We start from the raw sequence: 22,474 nt of genomic DNA on the forward strand, positions 1-22,474 counted from the left end.
CATGCTTTTGCATCAATCAATGATTTACTGCTAAATTCCTATCTCTGTAATACAAAAATAACTTTTAGTGACGTCACAAAAAGTTTTTCACAGGTTTCCCAGGGGCGTTTTGAGGGCGTTGTCGTCCTCCAAAACATTAAGTATGACTATGGCAAGCTTAAAACTGATTGATCTACACGTTGAGCCAATAAAATGATATTGCTAGGAACTCTTTCATATCCATTTTAAATATTTGATGCACTGCCCCTATGGCAAATGGGAGGTTTGTGTTTGCGATGGAGGTCTGGATGTGCAAAGGAGGTCTGTGTGTGCAAAGGAGGTCTGTGTGTGCAATGGAGGTCTGTGTGTGCAATGGAGATCTGTGTGTGCGATGGAGGTTTGTGTGTGCGATGGAGGTTTGTGTGTGCGATGGCGGTCTGGGTGTGCGATGGCGGTCTGGGTGTGCGATGGCGGTCTGGGTGTGCGATGGCGGTCTGGGTGTGCGATGGCGGTCTGGGTGTGCGAGTGTGTGATGGAGGTCTGTGTGCGTCGTGTGATTTAATACATAGTTGAGCATGAATAACTGGAACTCATAGAGAAAAAGACATCTAAAAAATAATCTGAAGACTAATTCTAATAAAGGCCTATTTAATTACTACTTACTACTACTAGTAGGCCTAGCCTGGCTAGGTAGTACTAGGCTAGGCCTAGCATATTCTAGTCTATAGTTTGAAATTAATATGAATGAGCAAGAGAAACTGCCTAATCAACCAGAGTATAATGGTACGGTAACATGGAGAAATAGACAAAGAAATAAAGAGTAAAGGTAAACTATTAGGCCTAGCTAGTAGTAGTAGGCTTACAGGAAACACTATTACCCACCAGGCCGCGTGTATAAAGTACGGAACGGAGCAATCCATCCATCCAGCATGATGTTTGGATGTGATGGACATCACTAAAAACTAAATATAAAGGTCAAACCATTTAAATAATGTAAATTGTGTCTTAAAACGACAAACTGGAGAACCAAGATGTGTCATTATAGAATTATATAATATACTTACGTTTTCTATTTTTTGTAGTTGGTATAAATAATAGATTCGTCATAATTTTGGAGTTTAGTGTTTACTTCCCTATCAAAAACAACACACAACCAGTGTGCTTCAGTCGTTTCGCGCGAGTGAGAGATTTGGAGGGAGCTAGCTAGCTAGCTGAGCTGAGATGATATTGGTGGGCGGCATCATGGTGGTGGTAGGGAGCGAAAGAAGACCGGCGGTCGCTCGAATTTTTCTGAGGGTGTTGAGGGCGTACTTATAATGTTCAGCTCAGAGCCATATAATATAGAGAGAGTTACGACTTCGAATGGATTAGAAGCCATGTTTGTGTCCAACTATTCCTATGTAGCGTATGGAGTTGAGTCTTTTGTTTTGAAAATGTATAACGTTCAAAAGGCTTTAATTATCGAATTTAATATCAAAACAATCAATTTGATTAAAGGTTTTTGTTAAAATAATAAAAAAATTATAAAGTTACTGCGAACATGATTAAAAACAACAAAAATAGCAATTTCGGAACGGCCCTGGTTGTGCGCTCCATGCACGCTCTACGCGTGCGCGTTTAGTTTGTACAGCGATTCTCTATAGTAATGCATTGTTTTTACATGTTGTTGTTTAAAAATCATGTTCGCAGTAACTTTATGATTTCGTTATTATCTTAACAAAAACCTTTAAACAAATTGATTGTTTTGATATTAAATTCGATATTTAAAGCCTTGTGAATGTTATACATTTTTTAAGCAAATGACTCGACTCCATACGCTACATAGGCATAGTTGGACACAAACATGGCCGGTGTGCACACCACATGACTTTCTAAAATCCGTGAACGCAAAGTCGTAACTCTCTCTATATATGGCTCTGGTTCAGCTCAGAGCCATATATATAAAGAGTTACGACATTGAATTATAGTCACGTGATATGCAGATCAATTTGTGTCAAACTTGTCTCCGTTAATGCATGTAAAGTATAGGAGCAAGAAAATACTTTAAACTTTTTCTTATATTTAAATCTTTATATATATGGCTCTGGTTCAGCTCAGAGCCACTGATATAAATATGGCTCTGGTGGTTCATCTGGTTCATCACGTCCACACAGAGCCATATTTGAAAGAGTTCCAATATCATTGAATTATTTATAAGCCATTTTTGTGTCCAACTATCCTCCCTAAGTAGAGTATGGAGTTGATTCCTTTGTTTTAAGAATGTATAACCTTCAAAAGGCTTTAACTATCGAATTTAATATCAAAACAATTATTTCGCAGTAACTTTATAATTTCGTTGTTATCTTAACAAAAACCAAATTGATTGTTTTGATATTAAATTCGATAGTTAAAGCCTTATTCTTTTATTTTATTTCATCAAAACCAACAGCAACGAAAGTTGCCACTTAAAGGTATGAAACAGAACAGATGCAATAAATACTCTATATAAAAGACGCAAACTTAAATAAATGTAAATTAGCCTATTGAGCACGATGAATGAAAGAATAACTATTGAAACAAATACCAACATTTACATTTGACTCACTTAAATAGTTATACAAAGAAGGCAAGCGTGTCTGAAACCCCCTTTTCGAGACATTTACTCTATTAAACGGAACATAAAAAGTGGACTTGACTCTAGTTTTACGAGAAGGAACATGTAAACTGAAAAGAGAGCAACAGTCGCAACTAAACAAACAATTGACACTCTTATAAAGAAACATTAAATCAGACACACTTCTCCTAAACTAAAGAGGTTCAAGACAATTAACAACATTAAAACGTTTACAAAGAAACCTAACAAACTTATTTTGAACACGTTGGAGCCTTGTGGCATGAATATCAGAAAATGAATTAAAATAACTCTAAATTAGGTCTAACAAGCGTTTTAAACAAATTAACAATGGGTTTGGGGTAGCTAAGTCCCCTACAGTGCCTTCAATGAACCAATCATTCTATTACTCTTACTAACAATGTGGTCAATATGCTGGGACGAAAAGGTTATTGAACTACAAAACGTTCTTCAGTTATGGAAAAAAAGAAATCTAACTTTCTTTGGAAGGATAACAATCATCAAAACGCTTGCAATCTCTAAATTGGTTTATAACGCAAGCATAATTAACGTACCCTTACATATAATTCCACTTGTTGAAAAAATACTTTATACTTTTCTGTGGAATGGTCAACGTGAAAAAATTAAAAGACTTGTTCTTATAAAAAAAAAGCATGCGAAGGTGGCTTGAGTATGATAAATTTCAACTCCGTAATAGATTCATTAAAACTAACATGGATAAAAAGATTACTAAGTCCCGATCCAGGAAAATGTAAAAATATTTCTAGATACTTTATGTATCCAATAGAATACACTATAGGTGCTACTCAGCTTAACTTTGAAGATCATATTAACTTGTATAGAATGCCTGATTTTTATGTATCAATGTTAAAATCAACGGTTAAGTTGAATAATATTGTTAGTGTAGTTCCACAAAATATAGAAAACATTTTAAAACAACCACTTTGGAAAAAATAAATACATAATTTTCGCAAGTGGAAAATCTCTTTATTTGAAAATAATATTGTTAAATTCTAAATACAAATCGGTATGTGATATTATCGTTAATAACAGATTTCTAACTTCAGATGAAGTGATCCCTACTTTAATCAATAAACAAAAAGGACTTATCGAATATTTTACGCTCTTGTATTCAATTCCATGTTTTTGGAAAGAAATCATCAGTGTTTTCTATTGAAGTAAAGATCATCTTTACTTCAATAGAAAACAATCAAATTAACCTGCAAGTCAAAGAAATCGTATTTCATAAAAAATACAAGGCATCGTTTCATTATATCCTTTTTGTTAGCAAGGTTGCTAAAATCCCCAATATACAAGCAAAGTGGGAAGTTGAGTTAGGTAAAAATGAAATAGACTGGGACAAAACATGGTACTGTAAAGTTCACAATATGAAACATTTACCAAATATATATAATATAGGATCCTAAATATTTGTAACTATTAACTTCTGAAATATAATGATCACTTAATGGCCATAATCTCTGTTTGTCTGTTCTTTTTCCAGTAATTAAAACATTGGATTTCTCATAGTTGAATTCTAATTTGTAGTCATTACTAAATTGTGTAGCTAGATCAAGCATTTCTTGTAACTCCCTTTCGTTGTTAGCTAGCAGAACAACATCATCTGCCCAGAATAGACCACTTAATTGAACATTACATATTTCTATGCCCATTTTATTTTCCCTTAGAAGTTTGACAAATTCATTTATGTATATACAGAATAAAATAGGTGATAATGCACAACCTTGTTTAACACCTTCTTCAATTTCGAAATATTCTGTTTCGATTTCTCCAAATTTTACTTTACAGTGAACATTATTATAAATATTAAATAACATTTTCCATACATTTCCTTTAATACCAATATCCCATGCTGTGGTTAACAATTTGTCTCTCCATACAGTATCGAAGGCCTTTCGAAAATCAAGAAAAGCCATATATGTATTTTTACCCTGTCTGGTTGAGGCTATACATTTAAGTGTGAAAATATGATCATCACAGCGATGGTCTTTTCTGAATCCACCTTGGATTTCAGACAATATGTTATTAGATAATTATAATACGCGTGAATACCTAAAACCTCAGCGGGTCTTGAACCAGCAATCTCGACTGTGAGAGGCTGGATACACCAAACTCTCATCCATTTGTATGAGTATTTGTGTTTTTCAGAGAAGGATTGTGTGGAGGTTGCTGATTGGAGGAGAGGTATAAGAGTTAAGTTAGAGTGCGAGTTGCTGATTGGTGGAGATGGATAAGGTGGTGGTATGTGTACAATTGAGGGAATTTGGAAGGGGATGAAAAATAAGAGGAGACAGAGAAATAGGGCTATGTTAAGCAAGAAAAGGGATAGGTGAACATTGATATGAGAAACTAAGACGTACAGGAGAAGAAAGTAATTGTGTTATGGTGATATAGAGCAGAAGCATAAAGGAAATAAAGTGATATACATAAAGTAAAATAAATAGTGAGTTGGAAGTAATACTATAAGGCTGTACTTAAATGTATTGAGAACTTTTAATTGTTACGATTACTGAGGATTAACTGTAATTGTGTATGGAAATTGAAGAAAGAAATAACTGTTAGAAATAGCAGAATTAGTTGCATTTAAAGAATTGTTGAAAGTATTGAAAAGTAACTTTACGTGGAAAGGAGAAAGAAATAATTGGTCGGGGAGCGGATTGTTGGAGTGCAGTACAGAAACATTTTAACTATATTTAATTTATTTATATGTCATAAACTATTTGCAGTTTGGGAAGAATTATAATTGGTAATACCAGCAAAACGGGAGCAGAGGCGTGGGAGTTGTTTAGTTGCAGAATCGTTTTAACTTTTATCTTTCTAATTTGTTTTTGTGTCAGCATCGGGTACGGGAGAAGGCAAGAAGTAACGATATTGTGGACCTTTATTATTCGTTGAATTATTCATCCTGGGATATATTATTGTATTAATGTATTTGAATGTATTTCTGGGATTTATTTGACAATAAGAAGATTGTTGATATTTTGTCTGGAAGGATTGAGAAATTTGGGGAGGTGTATAAATTGTGTTGGGAATAGGGATACTGTAAAGGGCGATCATTGTTTGAGAATTGGTTGAGTTTTTTTTTTTTGATGGGGATTTTTTTTTGGTTGGGATTATTAGAAAGGAAAGGAAACGGTATTATTAAATTTTCTTGTTATATTATTGAGTTGTACAGTTGTGGCTATTTACCGTTGTTTACCACTGGTTCAAATAAATTATATGTCCAAAAGAGCCGTGGTTGCGTCTGTGTGACAGTAAGCTTTTATACTAAAGAGAAAATAAAAAGGTCGCCGAAAAAGAAATAGTGGTCGCTGCATTAAAAGGTCGCCGAAAGTGGCACTCCCGGCAGCATAAAAATATATTAGACTAGGCACAATTTAGCCACGATTTAGCAGACCCGATTTTATCTTATCAGTGTTGAATATCATACTGTCAAAGGTCAGAAAGTACATTTCTGGGCATAACATGAAAATTATCGTGTGTGATTTTGAAAATTACTAAACGGTCCTATGCTGGCTATAGAAAACCTGTATCCGAGTCATTTGAGGCCAAATCAAAGTCTGTACAGATATTTTAGTTGCATTATGTATGCAAACATTCAGAAATGGGGTCGAGGGTCAAATGTTGTACTTCTTCTGGTCATTTTTTCGTTAAGTGGTTCATTAGAGAAAATATAAATATGTACATTCTGAGCAAGTTTATGAAACTCTTTAGCCTTAGCGGTTTTCGATAGATAATAACCTGTAATTTCACCCCCTAATTTGCACAGGGCCTATTTCATAAAAACTTGTACTAATAATTTGCATATTTTCGAGGTGAGTGATACAGGTGTGATTTTGAGATTGACTAATTTTTAGTTTAATTATATATGCAATATTGAGAAAAGGGGTCGAAGGTCAAATGTCGTACTTCCGGTCACTTTTTTTGGTAAATTTTTTCATTAGAGCAAATAGAAATATGTACATTCTAAATACGACTGTGAAAAAATAAACTCTCTAGCATTAGTGGTTTTCAAGATATAGGACGACTGTAATTTTACCCCCTTATTTGCATATTTCATTTAATTTGTACTACTGATTTGCATACTTTCGAGGTGTATGACAAAGGTGTGGTTTTGGGAATTACAAAGCAGTCCTATGCTGGCTAATGGAAATCTGTATGCGAGTCATTTGAGATATTGGATTTGTTATTAGTGATATTTGGCTATCTTTATTCAACAAGAATCTTCATCGACAGTAAACCATGCCGTAGTTTTTGGCCAGTTTACATTTCAAAACTCTGTCTAGACACATGGTCTTTGTTTGACCAGTCTACACACCCAGCTTCGAGACAATGCTATTGTTTTTAGCTTGTCTCGCCTTGCTTTTCACACCTATCCTGTGTCTTGTTTTGTAGATTTTAATAGCTAATTCCCTGCGGGTTTGTCTGGAATGCCAAGAAAGAACGGTAGCAATTAGTTCAGCATCCATCGGATATGGTGTGGTCTGAGAGGCGAAGCGAATTAAAAGTTAACATTGTTTAAAGATGTATTGTCCCTTTGACTAATTCCAAAAAAAAAATAAAAAAAGATTTCGAAAAAAAGTGGGTCATTTTGACTTTCACAAAAAATTAGTCGAAAAAAAATCATTTAACTACTGAAATACAGAAATTTTTTTGTTAAAAAAATAACTTTGACTTCCAGTCAAAGTTTTCGATCAAAACATATCTCATAATGCAACGCGCTTGTTTGGCTACTCTGTATGCATAATCATAAAACTTCCTCGCGATCTGTGTGAGAACACTGATGATCTGTGTGAGAACACCTTCTCAACCGTGATGAGTTGTAAACAATCCTAATTAGCATCATGCATAATGCATATTCGTGGTTTAAAATCTTTGTTTACTTTCGCTTGCGACGATTTTCCAGAAGAAATGTAATCAAATTAATTTACCTGTTAATTACGTAAACTTGTTGTTTTTGGCTCGAATTTTCGACTTAAAGTGAATAACTTTAATATTAATTTGATATGCTTATGGCCAATTAAAATTTAATATTTTGACCTTCATTTTTTTGTGTTTCAAGGGACAATGCATCTTTAAATGTAATCATTTTAATATAATGAACGTCAATAGTCCAAAAGTGGAAGTTATATTTCCAATTTCATATCAGTGCAAATAATACTATTGCACGCCAATCAAATGACAGGAATTTATTGTTATATGTAGGTGTTATATAAACTGAATCAATACTGTATAATAATTATTATTAGAAGCTTTACTATATAGTTTTGGCACCCATGGCGTGTCATATCTAGGCTTATACTATATTCTTTGATACTACTAAACAAAATAAAAACGTCGTGCTACGCAACTACGTAGGCCGCCTACGTAGTACCAGGTAGTACGTTTAATAATGAAATAAAACAACTTGACGTCGACGATCGGGCCAAACCAGTGAGGTAAAGCCGAAGGCTAGGGTAGGCTAGCCTGCTAGCTAGAAGTAAAGAAGTGTACTGTTTATTATCAGAGTTGCCGCAATGGTAAGTACTTGGCCTAGCTAGGCTAGTAGGCCCTAGCCTAGGCCTAGTAGTAGTACTAGTAGGCCTAGTAGTAGGCCTTGTAGTACTAGGCCTAGGCCTAACTAGGACTAGGCCTAGACCTACTACTATCTAGGTAGTCCTACTACTACTAGCTAGGCTAGCCTAGCCGGCGCTAATGCTATTAATTTGCATAACAAGTGATAGTAGGCCTAGCCTAGTGTGTGTGCAAGTAAACATCCAAATCAAGGCTGCCACTTGATACATACATACATCATGGAGGTATAAAATAATAAATTATTAAATTATTATATAAAATTTATTTTATACCTCCATGCATGAAGATAAAAAGTGTCTTACTTACTTAATTAACTTATCATTGTACTGTAAAAATATCGTAACATAACTGATAACATAAATACAACTTATTATCTCGTTACAACTACACAATATGATGATAGAATAATACAGGATTATCGATTTCATTATGTTTTACTTTGGTTTTTTTGTTTTTACACAGGACAACATGGACACGGACATACAACTAAACTTAGTTATAAATCAATATGAACTTAAAATAAAATTTGGTTAATTAAAAGTTAAAAAAAACGTGACGGGCAAATAAATAAAATACGAACACATTTTTTAGGTCTAGGCCTAGTCCTGTATAATTATAAGAAACAAAGAATTACGTAAATGATACTTGAGGTACAAAAAATGTAATATAATATGTAATGTAATACGGTAAGAATTAAGAAAATTCATAGGATTAGGCTAGACCTAGCAGTACTACTTCTAGTTCTAGGCTAAGTCTAGAATAGATAGATAGGCCTAGAGGCTAGCTAGCCCATGCCTAGACTGGTAACCGATCATTGCTGTCGCGATTCAAATCAGTGTTATGCATAGACGATCTTGGCTATGGAAGCCATGTTGCAGAGATGACACAGTCGTGACCAGCTGAGCGTAAAAACAAAAATAATATGGCGTTTTCAGGGGATTTCAGGACTCCATGTTAATTAAAAAATCGTACCTCCTGAACACTGCAACCTGTAAACATTGAAATATAAAAAACAAATATTCGCTTGAGGATTGTAACCTTGACCCTGCCTCTTTAAAACGAGATTTTAGGTCATAGTTCGGATATTTTCAAATCTGTGGCGGCTATTCGCGCACACACACAAGCAGTGGGTGAAAACATGTCCTATGTGCATCATACATTATGAATACCATGACGCACCTGTATGTCAAAAATATGAATTACCTTTAGTGACGCACACATTGTGACGCCTGTTGTTCATGATATGGTGGGTAGTAAAGTAAAGTTCATTGATGTGACGTACCATCTAGGTTTTGACGCACCACTGCATCAATAATTATTTGTAAATGACATACCCATGATGCACCTCTCCCGGGGGTAGTGGGTCATAGAATTGACAAGTACATAACCTTGGCTGTGGTAACTACCTTTGTAAAAAGTTATATTTTGTCGGAATTAATTAAAATGTGTTTGTTTTTTATATTGCAGGCCACAGGAATGGATCAAATGCTGGGGATGTGTATGTCTGCAGGTGGAATTGTTATATTTCTTTACTATTCCATCTGGATATTGTTATTGGTAGGTTCTCAAGATGTTTAAATTGTCTGCCTGTATGATTTCTTTGATTGAATAAATATACCTTGAATAAAAAGGCCATGAATCAATAGCAATTTATTATTGAAAACTACAGGGATTTTGTTATTTTCATATCTTATAAATTCAGCCTTTTTAAATATCAAGAAAAAATTCAGTGTAGCCCAGGGTTTCATTCATGTCATTGACATTGTGTCGTATAACAGTTTACACAAGATTTTACATTGCACGATCATACCATTATATGTCATAAATATTTATTTTTTTATTTAAAACATATTTATACAGGATAAAAACATTATCAGGTATAGATATCGCACCTGTTTTACACAAATATTAGTAGCAGCTCATCAATAATTAGTACTAATTGTTAGGATTTTTGGTACAACATATCTCTGTTTTTAATCCTCTGTATGTTTACCATCTTCTCTCTTACTCAAATTATAATAATAAGATAATAAGATAACAAGACAGGATTTAAAATAAATGTACATAAAGACAACAACTCAAAGTCATCATTGATTGCTGTATTACATGCCAAAACTACTCTACCCTAAATTATATATTTAGGCAAATTTACAGTACATCCTGTACAACCATACAGAAGTTCTGCTGCGAAGTGTTGTGTGTTTAACAATTTCCCTAATAGTATATCCAATAGCCTCTAAAGCTATTTTCTAGTGTAAAAATGTAATCAAAAGCATTCAAATGCTTAGCGAATGTGAAATTGGGATTTGGATTATACCTGAAGTGGGACAATACCCAGGAAACTACAGTACAGTAATTAGTTTGAACAGATCATTAATTCGCTTAAAATTGAACTGATTATTTGTTGAAGTTTCTGTACTCTGTTACAGTATGTACTGTACAGTGGCAGATCCAGGATTTGATAATTTGAAATATCCTAAAAATGGTAATTGCTGAACTTGAGATAGTGTCCTATCTTTTGCATTATAATTTACAAAATTTAAATCTTCCCATATGTAATTAATTCCAGTGTTTAAATGAATGAAACAAAGTAATTGATACACATATAATTTGAGTTGAGTTGTTTGATATTAATCATATTTCGTTTTTACCTTTTTTAGCCGTTTGTTGAATCAAGTCACATTATACAAACATTTTTTCTACCAAGAGAATATGCTATAATCATTCCAGTCATAGCAGGGGTCATTGTCCTCCTACTTTTAAGTAAGTATTTGTCTTGGTAATAGGGAGTTTTCGCTGTAACAGGTAAACCTTATTTTTAACAGATGATGAGGTCAACACTATAATCATTTGCACAATACATATGCATGCAAAGATCAATTGCTTACCAAATGGGCTTGCACATTGTATATTGAGAAATAATGATAGTTAAGGTTTACTTGATATTCTGTCGAAAACTCCTAATTATATTCTCAAACCATTGCAAAACCTATGTTTTTTTTTAAAACCATGGCAAAACCTATGTTTTTTTCAAAACCATGGCAAAACCTATGTTTTTTCAAAACCATGGCAAAACCTATGTTTTTTGTTGTTTAAATAATTTTAAATACTTTAAAACTGGAAATCTATTTATTAATATTTTACTGTAATCTGTGGTATATACAAAATAAAAAAATAAAAATTCACTTTTACAATGTGTGGAGATACAGTACAAGGTTTTAATGGAATAGTGACGAAATGGTACAATTAATGGGGGAATGAGACAAGGTCTATCTGGATGTTCCACACCTGACAAGCTTGGTGGAAAAATGTCCTCGTATGAGATGTTATAGATGATGCATGGTTTGCAAAAAAATTAATCAAATAACTAGGCCTATTGAAAATCAAAATTAAAATACTGTCTTTATAGTATTTTTCTCCTTTTTTTCAGGTTTATTTGCTACATATATTTTACTTAGAAAGAAGAAAAAGAAAGAATAGATTTATATTATTACCCTCCTATATTTTTATTATGGAAAACATGCTGCATATATGTTGTATGTCACTGGCAAAGAGTGTTAAAAACAGTTTAGAATCATTGTGGAGTTGCATTCATTTCATCAAAAAAGGACTACGGAGCCCTGCGTGCCAAAATGTGTGAGGTCTTATCACAACATAATACTTGATGATGTGGAAAAACAAATCCAATACCAAAATAATTAATTTTCTTATACAAGGAACTTGCTGACTTTATGACATGCGGACATGAAATTAATATGGTTATGTGTTATTTTATTTTATTTCGAAACCCAACCAACAGCAAAAAAATGTGTATCTTGCTAAAAGCAGTTCTTAATGTAACTCTTTAATTTCCAAATATTTGTAATATATAACAAAATTATGCATATCTAGAGAAGGAGAGAGTTGTCTTTAAATAATTAAAATTAATAAGCTTGTACTCTATATTGCATGCCAAAGTCAAAATGTTGATATAAAGTTTCCGGTACACCATGTAGTTCTGAAACTGTCAAGTTTCTCAACATTTCGATCGATGTCTTTGATTGTCTTCAGGAATGAGATTGCAGAAAGTCCAAGAAATTGGCAGAAAATTGGGTGGGACTGGTGTGACAGCTAAAACAATAGCAAGGTGGGAGGGGTTGAAACGTGCTATAGAAGAGCATTGTTTCTCATGAACAATGGTGAATGGAAACTAGATATAGAAAAGCATTGTTGTTTTCAGATATGTGGTGTCAAGCTGGTACTCTTAACGAAGGTCAAATACTAATTTATTAGAATGAGACTAATACATTGACAAGTATTGTCTTTTAAAATTTTAATCTTCATATATCACAAATGTACTGTACAATAAATTTCAATAAGAATCTGGAAAAAAATGAATATGCCTAAATTCATAATTTAGTTACACAAAAATACACAAACTTTGATACCGAAGAATCCCCATTAAGGGGGACCCAACTATGTTTATCAAATGGATTCAATACCTTTCACATCAAAGAATAAATTTCCAACATAATAAAGCATTAAGCCTGTTTTCCACTAGGTGAATTGAAAGTGTCAGTTCATATACTATTCATATTTCCATCTTTTCTTTCTGCTTCATAAAAAAATAGTTTGAATGTCTAATTTTGCACTGTGGAACAAAAAATAAATATGCAACCAATAACAGGAATGAGTTTGTGTTGTGTGAGTTGTGTTCAGGACCACTCGTTTCAGCAGACATGTGATTGAAATAAAAATTGTCACTCTTCACATTTTGTAGTGGAAAATGAATGAATTTTAGCACATATTTTTCTCTGAAAACATTGATTTTTTAAAGTGAAAAACATGAAACCATGATTTATTCCCCCCAAAAAGTCTGTAGCGAGAAGTTAAAAACAGATGAGGCAAAGATACTTTAAATATAATTATTAATTTAAAATACGATGATCTGTGCTGGGGAATTGGGGTAGGTGGTGAAAGTTGGAAATTCATGCTGGCTACGGCCCATCAAACTGGCTACCACTGACTTAAATGCTACATTTTCCACACAAAAAAGCTACTTTTAAAGTATGCCTTAAACAGATTTGTTACTGTATTAATTATTTACATGCTTTATTGCAAATTTGATGATCGATAGACTTGTCCATCAATCACAATTATAGATTGCTAATGAAATGAACAGCACATTTTCATTTTACAAAGTAAAACTTTAAACTACTGTATTTATTTAAAACACACATGCATACAAAAGAAGTTATGTTCTTTGATAGTAATTTCTCCAACTTCTTCAGCTAACAATGAACACAAGACTACAATCTGACAAACATACAATAATTAAAGGGATACACAAAGAATAGTACTAGCTAAACTGTTTATGTTACACATTTTTCTATTTGTCAGATTTTTAATAATACAATTGATGGCACAATACGTTTTTGAAAACAAAAATCTACGAATTCTCAATTTACTTAATTTAATTTTAAAATTAAGTAAAAAATTACGTCAGAGTAGGGCAAACATCTGACCAATTACTCAACTCCCTGGTGCAAAGCTACTCCACAGTAGTTAAATACAATAAATAAACTGTATGAGTGTTGCATGAAATACTTTTTAGATACACAATACTGGTATTTCAAATAATGCTTATAAGTTATACTTTACCATGTTTATCTTCCCTAGCTAGCATGTTGCAGATAGGTCACTACCGGTCACGGATATCGATGTATTAAACTTAAAGCTTTATACTATCAAACTGTTTCGACAAAAAAATTGTGATGTGCCATAATATGGCAGTAACATAACATCATCGTGTAGACAGAGCTAAATATACAGATGGTATGCTCTTTGCTTTCAGTTGAGAAATTCACTAGCAAGCACATAATGTTTTCAGGGTTTATAAAAAAACCCTAAACAACCTAAAGCATCTTTATTGGAAGAGCAAACTTCTGGCAGTGGTGGGGTACAAAAATGATTATTTCAGAGCTTATACTACTGTAAGCCCATGATTCTTTTTTGGTTAAAAAAAACCAGCAATTTCAGAGATTGTCCATCCACAACTCCATAGCCAGAAAGTTCTTGTGTGGTTTGTGATGTCTCATTCCTATTATTTTCACTAAAATAAGTCCAGTGCGAGTAAGGCTATAGACCCAATTTACAATTAATTGTTCAGTTTACATATCAGCGACAGTAGAAGTTTTGAAAAATATATATATTATATTGGAATGTTTTCAGAACATGCAGTAATCCATGATCAGTTTCAAATTTCTCCATGAAGGTATAATAAATATATATTTCAGGCAAGTTCTAACTTAGCTGTTTCTTTATGCTCCTCACATATCTGCAATAGTCAAATAAAAACACAGTTGGAAAGAATAGAAAAGAGCAATGGTGAACAGATGTTGATTTTATTGGCCAGGTATAAAATCATAATAAACCATTGAGTGCGTTAATTTTAATTTTTACGGGGTGCTCTCTTTATGTTAAATAAAATAAAAAAAAGTAATTATTCAAATATATATTCCAAGAAATGGTATTAAATTTTAAGAGGGTAATGAAAGCAACGGAAAATTGATGTAGGGCATAGACCCAGTATGGACGTGATATTAAATTTTGAGAGGGTAAAGAAAGCAACGAAAAATTGATGTAGGGCACAGACCCAGTATGGACGTGATATTCAATTTTGAGAGGGTAAAGAAAGCAACGAAAAATTGATGTAGGGCACAGACCAGTGTGGATGTGATATTATACAAATTATGAATGTTTATGAGTGTAATGGTACAAATAATGGCATGAGGTGAATGATGCAATATAACCTTTCATCATTCACCAAATGCCATTATTTGTACCATTACATGAATATTAAACATTCATTATTTGCTTTATATAACATCTAAATAGATTATATTTATTATATTTCTGGTTTTATTCGTTCTACTCATTGCAATATAAAACATTGAATTGAGAGTAAATTACATATACCATTTGTACAATAATAAAAAACAGTTAATAAAAACATTAAAATCTCATGCAGAACATCAGTAAGTCGAAAAAGCTTTTAAAAACAAAATATCATAGCAAAAAACTATTAACCTGTACACAAAAAAGGACGTTACCATATTACAAGACATTAAAATCGAAATTGTGATACTGTTCTGATTAAAATTGTTGAAATCATTTTTCTATTATTATTATTATTATTATTATTATTATTATTATTATATTATTATCACATTATTATTATAATCGTTATTACTACTAAAAACATAACAAAAACGGTAATCAAAGTAAAAGCCAATCACAACCAGGAAAACGGCAAGTAGCAAGAGAATATCACTTATTTTTATTAATGCAAAGTGCAGGGAAACCAGAATTTCTGTATCTTTTCGTTCTGCAGAAAAACTCGCTGAGATTTTCACTGTCTCTAAGGACCCTTCCACGTGTGTCCGCTCTACCTTTGGTTAATGCATTGGGCAAAATTTGAAAGTAGGTGAAATTATTAAAATATGTTACAATACTATTTAAAAAACAAAACAAAAATTAAATTTTTACCTCAATTTTTACTTTATTCTCACTGGATTCGTCTGACACCTGAGGGCAGCAAACAAATTTTATTTTGATACAATATCCACATGATTATTAATAAATAGTGTGTATAATAAACTGGTTTAAAAAACTATTTTACTGACAATGCATACATTTAAAATAAGATAAAATAAAATCATACCTTAGTAACTTCTTTGTGTTCTTCATTTTCTGTGTTTTCTGCATGTTCACAATTCTAAACATAAAATAAATTAAAAATGGTCATCTGGTTTTTACAAATAAAGTTGACAATTCTTTTTGAAAAACCAATTACTGAAAACTAACCTTGACATTTTCACTGTCCTATTCTTCTGAAAAAGCTGTCTGATCAGGTTAGTTTTCACTAATTTTAGGTTTTTCGAAAAGAATTGTCAACTTATAAAACAGATTATTTTGTTTTATTACAAAAAGTAGAAAGGAAATTCATGTCCAGTCATTTTTTTTAGATCAAACAAGTATGGAAACATACTCCCATAATGCAGCTAGTAATCAGCGCAAAGTTGTGTCTTGATCTAACCAGGTTCCCATTTATACACCTGGGTGAAGAGAGGCAAACATAAGCAAAGTATCTTGCCCAAGGATACAAGCAATTCGGCGAGAGTTAAACTAGTTACCTTAAAGCAACGATAGTGTTGAGTACTTCTAACATGTTCATCAACTTCTGATTGCCACCTTAACAACACACCACAAAGATGACAATGAAAGGCTTTAACTTCTTGGATATACTCCTCACCTATACAATGAATATTAAACACATTTAAATTTAAGACATATTCAGCAATAGTGATGGCCTACAGCAAGGAAGCGTCTTTCACACCAGTTCGCATCAGATTCATGGCACGTCACAAGCATATATCAAGTAAAAAGATTAGTATGAGGTATGTGGCACGTCGTATAACAGAAACATTATTAACCAGGTTTGCCTTGTGATGGCAATATTTCAGAATTTTACAGGGGACCCAGTGAGAAGCCTGTCTTCTGTTCTGAGATTTCTCGAATTGTTATTACTGGGCGTGCGTAATTGACCTGGTATTTATCTGACTAATCACAGTACATGCATATTAATCAAAAAGCACTCAAATACTAATCTAATCAAATACTCAAAAAGTTATCTGTATCTGTATCTCTTCCAAGATTTTGTAAGGTTTGTGAAAACGTGCATGAAAACATGTGATAAATCAGGAGAAAAATATGTTACAACATTTTATTCTGATGTGAAGAGTATTAAATGATTCCCTGGTTTTTTTTTATCGAAAATAAAATCATAAACATGGTAAACATAAATAAAATATAATATCAGGGGAAGGGCTAACAAATTATGTAATTACACATGGTAAAAACTAATCAAGGTGACATTGACATTTTTACACAGATAAAAGCAAGTTGTATAAAATCCAGTACTGTCTACATTTTACTAAACCATTAATTATCAAATTATTATATAAAACATATGTACAGAAATAAGTTTTCCTCGACAACCAGACCTTGGAAAAAATCAATGAGGGTTTGTTTTGGTGTCTGATATTATTTACCATATTTTTCTTCTGGATTGTATCCAACTGGAACAGCAACCTCTTCAGAAACATTAGTCTCATCTAAAAAAAAAACAACCAAACATTTATGATTGGATTCATTATGATTAAATTTCCCATAAAGCTTGTACAATCATTTCTAATATTTTATTTTATATGTATATATATTTATAAAATAAAGTCATAGTACACACACTACATCATAGTCAAGGCAATTCTTATTCCAATTTGCACCTGGAATTATATATTGGTCAATTTAAACCGTTTGACGGGTTCCATTTACTTGATCACTGAAATACTGTAGTGTCATTAAAAAGTTGATTTTATAACTTTCATTATAGTTTGAACATGGCTCTTGGTGGAAACTGCCTGACTTGAGTAAAAAAATCTAATTCATCAGGCCATAGCAGTATTTCTCACCATGTTTAGATTCACCAGCTTTTGAAACCTCATGGTTGTCTCCTCCAAGTTTAACATCATCACTTTTAGTTGATTCCTTTTCTTCTTTCTTTGTATCTTTAGCTTCACTACTTTTCAACCTATCTTCACTGGGATGCTTCATTGCATTGTAAATTTGATTTGTCAAAGATTTTGGTGGAGGTGCATACACACGTGGTCGTTTACTTTTCCCCCCTTTCATCATCATCTCAATCTGTTGTTGGACAACAGCTGCCGGATTTGATGGTCCAAGAGAACGCTGTGGTACATGTATGGGAGATTTATCACTTGCATGGTTAGTACCATCATACCGATTTGATCTAAACGCATCCCGGGGATGGACATTTGGTCGGAATCCACGTCCAAAATCTGACCGCCTCGAACGATACTCCCCACCACCATCATTAAATTTACGTTTATTCCAGTAACCATCATCATTTCCATGAAAGTCTCTTTGGTGACGATTATCAAAATAAGAGTGTCCATTCTTTCCCCTACCTCCTCTACCTCCCCTCCCCCTCCATGACCCTTCACGAAATCTGCTTCGTTCATATTCCATATCGGGTGGAATTTTGTCTATCATACCTCCCATAGGCTGCTGTGTCAAATTTATATCGGCACATTCTTTTAAAACAGCTTCAGCCACACTTTGTGCAACCAATTTTTGCAGGTTCTCTAGTTGCGCATTTTGAGCATTGTCGTTGGCATAACTTCCAGTAGGATTTTCTGAGTGATAACTCACTTCATGTTGAGTTTTGTTTTCTATTGGATTTGGTCCAGCAGAGTAATAGCCCGAATAAGAATGTGAGTAATAACCATCCTTGGCTGGTTCTTTGTAGTTTGATGTTGCTGCTGTAGATGTTGGTGCTGCCTGCGTATAGCTTGAAGTGTAGGCAGAGTAGTTTACTTGATAGGTATCCTGTTCAGTTGTGGTTGGAGGAGTAGTAGTAGTACTGTATGTGGATGCTTGGCCCTGTGTCTGCTGAGCTTGGGCAGCTTGAGCCTGCTGAGCATACTGACAGTAATAGCGCCACCAATCTAGAATAAATAGAACATGTAAAAGTAAATAATAATAATAAAGTTGTTCACTGCATCTCACAATAATCATTATTTTGTCATTCATATAACTTTCAGTACAGTTTCCGAGTGAAAAAAAACCAAACTTTTTTTTGTGATTTTTATCAATTTTTTTGTAGTCTTTGAAATTTCTCCAGGTTGACTAACAATAAATATTAAATGAGTCAAATCGTCCTTAGGCCGAAAACGTTCTGAGGCCGAAGTGTCTTGGCCTGGGGGTTAAGATGCTGCCAAAGTCCAAGGTCAGGTAAGTCCCTCCCACCTGCGGTCGTCTGGAAACTTTTGATTAAATGACCTATCTAATCAATAATAGATCCCAGGGAATGAGTGTATATAAGGCCATGTACATGAAGCTAGAGAGGGCACAGTTGTGATCTTATTGATAAATGGGCAACAATTTTGGGTGCAGATTCAAGATTCAAGAAATTTTATTGGTCCACTTTAAAATGGAAAATTGTGCAGTGGCACATCTTAAACTTAATGTTGCTAAGACTTGAAATGGCTATAAATTGTCTTACTAAATTCAAGTTATCTACTGATGATATTCTCATTGATGGTAATCAAGTCTGTAGTTATAAGTACCTAGAGTGCAATTTGATGAAAAATTAAATTTCTCTTAAAATTTAGAATATATTATTAGCCAGAATAACTTGTTTGTCTGAAGTACGTAAAAATTTAAAAGGTATTGTAGGATAGAATAGAGCTAATGGGTCATGCGACAGTGCAACACGGAATCGAGCGACTGACAAGTAGGTGAAAATTTATCATAAAAGATCGCTTTTCTTGAAAAATGCCATCCTAAACCTATCATAATCATATATATTTGGAATCAGCGTCCTAAAATGGTAATATAAAAAAAAAATGGTCCGACAAATTTCCAAGCTCATCTTGATTTCCTCCTCCTGGTCTAACAGTTTCGATATACGCTGAGACGATCAGACCTCCAGCCCTCTAAACCGAAAAAAACATCCCTCTAGGCAATGATGGGTAAAGATGATGATGGGTGTAATGCAGTGCATTATTCAACCTTGGGAGGGGTGTGTCAAAAAAAAGGGTACGTCACTTCAATAAACAATGGTGCGTCAATGTTGGTCACTTTACCACAGTCATCATCATGGTTCGTCCTTGATCTCTAAAAGGTCCGTCACTAATTTTTTTAATAAAATAGGTGCTTCATTGTCACGTAAAGGTAAGCCAATGTTATGACTCAGGGGTGAATCATGGTATACCATAGTTACCAACTGTCTCTCATCATGCGTGACGCTCCTGCATTTTAAAGTGATTTTTAATGAAACACGCATTTTGAACAAAGACATACCACATACAGTACTTTTTCATGCATTTAGCAGAAGTATTTGCATGATAATTTTTTATCACAATTCATATTATTACACCACATATATTAACAAAAATATGTATTATCAGAGAAAAATTACAATTAATGTTTCCGTGGTCGCTCGCTGTTACGAAGGATGGGCCGATAGCCAGCAGTATGCATTGGTCACGATCGCGATTACTAAATGTAAAATCCTACGTTGGACTGACACGACACAGTGACACGATGTTGTGTGCGTTTATAAAACTAAAAGGGGAAACTCAGAGCTACGCTGAATATTAAATGCAAAACATGATTGTTTTGCTCATTAGAGTACTATGGGAGTATCATCTCCGGCCATATCATGACTTTTACGTGCGAGAGTAATATTTCCGGCCATCTAAGAGTGCCACTGCCAGTGAACTAAATTCGCTTCATCACCGAATCACCTCACCCACCATGTGACCCCCGCCACATAAATAGTCTGTCCCGCATTTGAAAACTCTCAGGTTGGTAAGTTTGGTATACATGATGCACATCGGACAAATGACGCACCTCTCCTGTATAGGGGGTTATACATACAACTGTTCAATGGGTGGGTGCAACAACAATTTAGTGACTTACATTACAACATCACTTGATCCTTTACCGCATCACCACTAAAGATGTGCAAGCATAAGTTTTTTCAATTTACTAATCAATTTCATTCCGATGAAAACCATATGATAAATGCCATGTATGTAATGTAATAAATAGTAATAGTAATACCACAAAAACTTTTATATTTATAATTAATTATTAACAATCATTGGTTTTGTCTATAGTGACACGTTTCGGCCGACAAAGTGCAACGTTTTGGTTTAAAGGTGGGCCAAATATTCCCACCAAAAGTGGGCCGAATCGTCCCGGAATCCTGGCTGTCAGGGTCGTGAATGTCGATCAGAGGTTCGATGGTGTGTGGGCTAGTAGGCTAGGCCTATTCTATGCTATAGCCTATGCCTATGCCAGAGAGAGGATTCGATTCAGAAACAACCTGATATTATTAATAACATCCATATCTAAACTAGGCTATGCCTTTATTTATACAATATAGACTTATCTTACCGGCATAAGAAGACGAACTAGACTGTCCGCTGTCAGATTCTGCCATAACTTGATATATTTCTCGTTAGGAGGCTACATACAAAACACCGAGCTAGCTAGGCCCACCTAGGCTAGTTCAACAACAGCTACTGATCAGATATGGAATGACAATTGTGCCGTATTGTTTTACTATTTGAAGTTATGTTTCTTTGGGCAAAATTGTCTTTCATTTTATTTTCAATCCATACAATTTCAACTCTACTCTTATCTGCCATTTACTGTATTATCAAACAAAAACAAACCAAGCATACAAAAAATAATAATTTAAAACTGATGATATAGGCATAAAAGGCGTTCCATACTAATACGGGGCGCACAAGCAGCAAAAGTGTGGGTATTTTAATATTTAAAGGGGTACTGTACAGTGCAACAAAGCCAAAGTTTAGTTCCCACACGAGAGGACGTAGACGCAAGGCCGGGAAGTTGACCAATAACATGCGACTGTATGAATAATCCACCGCTGGTGATTGGTCAAATCACTTTTTGTTGCGTACATCCTTGCGTTGCGTAGACACCAAGCTTAGACGCAATACGCAAAGGACGTAGGCCTAGTGGACGCAACACAAGCTATTTGACCAATGTGAAGCGAAAGCGAAATATAATCAGTCGCTTTTTGGTCAAAAATACCTATTGCGCTGTACGTCCCTGTACGTGTATAGCGGTCATTAGCATGACCCGTATAAAGGCGATGCAAACGGGTCGGCAAGATTAAAGATAATCTTTGTTTGGCTGCCATTTTTGAAAATTCTCCAACAAAATAATAATGGTCATATGTTAAAGATGTATTGACCCTTTGACTAATTAAAAAAAAAATTTTTTTTTTATATTTTGAAAAAAGTGGGTCATTTTGAAGTATCATAATAGTTATTAACTTTCATCAAAAATTAGTCAAAAAAAAAAATTTAACCGAAGTACAGACTTTTTTTTGTTCAAAAAATAACTTTGACTTCCAGTCAAAGTTTTCGATCAAAACATATCTCATAATGCAACGCGTTTGTTTGTCTACTCTGTATGCATAATCATAAAACTTCCTCGCGATCTGTGTGAAAACACCTTCTCAACCGTGACGAGTTGTAAACAATCCCAATTAGCATCATGCATAATGCATACTCGTGGTTTGAAATCTTTGTTTACTTTCGCTCATGACGATTTTCCAGACGAAATGTAATCAAATTAATTTACCTGTTAATTACCTAAACTTATTGTTTTTGGCTCGAATTTTCG

At 33.8% G+C, this 22,474-nt stretch overlaps 3 protein-coding genes across 4 annotated transcripts in view; 1 reads left to right on the forward strand and 2 right to left on the reverse strand.

Annotated features, from left to right (window-relative positions):
• The window catches only part of LOC144837159 (influenza virus NS1A-binding protein homolog), a 45,738-nt gene extending 44,555 nt beyond the window's left edge, over positions 1 to 1,183 (reverse strand). The window contains exon 1 of one of the 2 annotated variants that reach the window (XM_078692174.1): positions 1,044 to 1,183. The gene's annotated coding sequence lies outside the window, so the exon portion shown is untranslated. Of the gene's footprint in view, positions 1 to 1,039 lie in introns of both variants that reach the window. The other variant, XM_078692173.1, reaches the window with a different exon arrangement.
• Positions 1,184 to 7,940: 6,757 nt separating this feature from the next.
• LOC144836947 (dolichol phosphate-mannose biosynthesis regulatory protein-like) lies at positions 7,941 to 12,854 on the forward strand. The gene is made up of 4 exons (XM_078691904.1): positions 7,941 to 8,130; positions 9,653 to 9,742; positions 10,846 to 10,948; positions 11,616 to 12,854. The coding sequence occupies exons 1-4, from the start codon at positions 8,128 to 8,130 to the stop codon at positions 11,663 to 11,665; spliced, it is 246 nt and encodes an 81-aa protein (XP_078548030.1). The 5' UTR covers positions 7,941 to 8,127; the 3' UTR covers positions 11,666 to 12,854.
• A 102-nt stretch (positions 12,855 to 12,956) lies between these two features.
• Positions 12,957 to 21,322, reverse strand: LOC144836893 (uncharacterized). The gene is made up of 7 exons (XM_078691811.1): positions 21,212 to 21,322; positions 17,698 to 18,753; positions 17,278 to 17,340; positions 16,360 to 16,478; positions 15,888 to 15,941; positions 15,713 to 15,751; positions 12,957 to 14,501 (listed from the first exon to the last, which is right to left on the reverse strand). Exons 1-7 carry the CDS (start codon positions 21,255 to 21,257, stop codon positions 14,457 to 14,459), a joined length of 1,422 nt encoding a protein of 473 aa, XP_078547937.1. The 5' UTR covers positions 21,258 to 21,322; the 3' UTR covers positions 12,957 to 14,456.
• Between the last annotated feature and the right edge of the window lie 1,152 nt (positions 21,323 to 22,474).

Source organism: Antedon bifida, chromosome 3, assembly GCF_963402885.1.
Source record: "Antedon bifida chromosome 3, ecAntBifi1.1, whole genome shotgun sequence".
Lineage (NCBI taxonomy): Eukaryota > Metazoa > Echinodermata > Crinoidea > Comatulida > Antedonidae > Antedon > Antedon bifida.

Bases quoted from the DNA above. Each gene is read 5' to 3' on its own strand.
- LOC144836947 (XM_078691904.1), top strand. The intron at 9,743-10,845 runs GTAGGTTCTCAA...TACCTTTTTTAG, and splicing joins CCATCTGGATATTGTTATTG to CCGTTTGTTGAATCAAGTCA. The intron at 10,949-11,615 runs GTAAGTATTTGT...CCTTTTTTTCAG, and splicing joins CATTGTCCTCCTACTTTTAA to GTTTATTTGCTACATATATT.
- LOC144836893 (XM_078691811.1), bottom strand. From the start codon at position 21,257: ATGGCAGAATCTGACAGCGGACAGTCTAGTTCGTCTTCTTATGCCG. The intron at 16,479-17,277 runs GTAAATAATATC...TTCATTGTATAG, and splicing joins CAATCCAGAAGAAAAATATG to GTGAGGAGTATATCCAAGAA. The intron at 14,502-15,712 runs GTAAAAATTTAA...TGACTATTGCAG, and splicing joins AGAATAAAGTAAAAATTGAG to ATATGTGAGGAGCATAAAGA.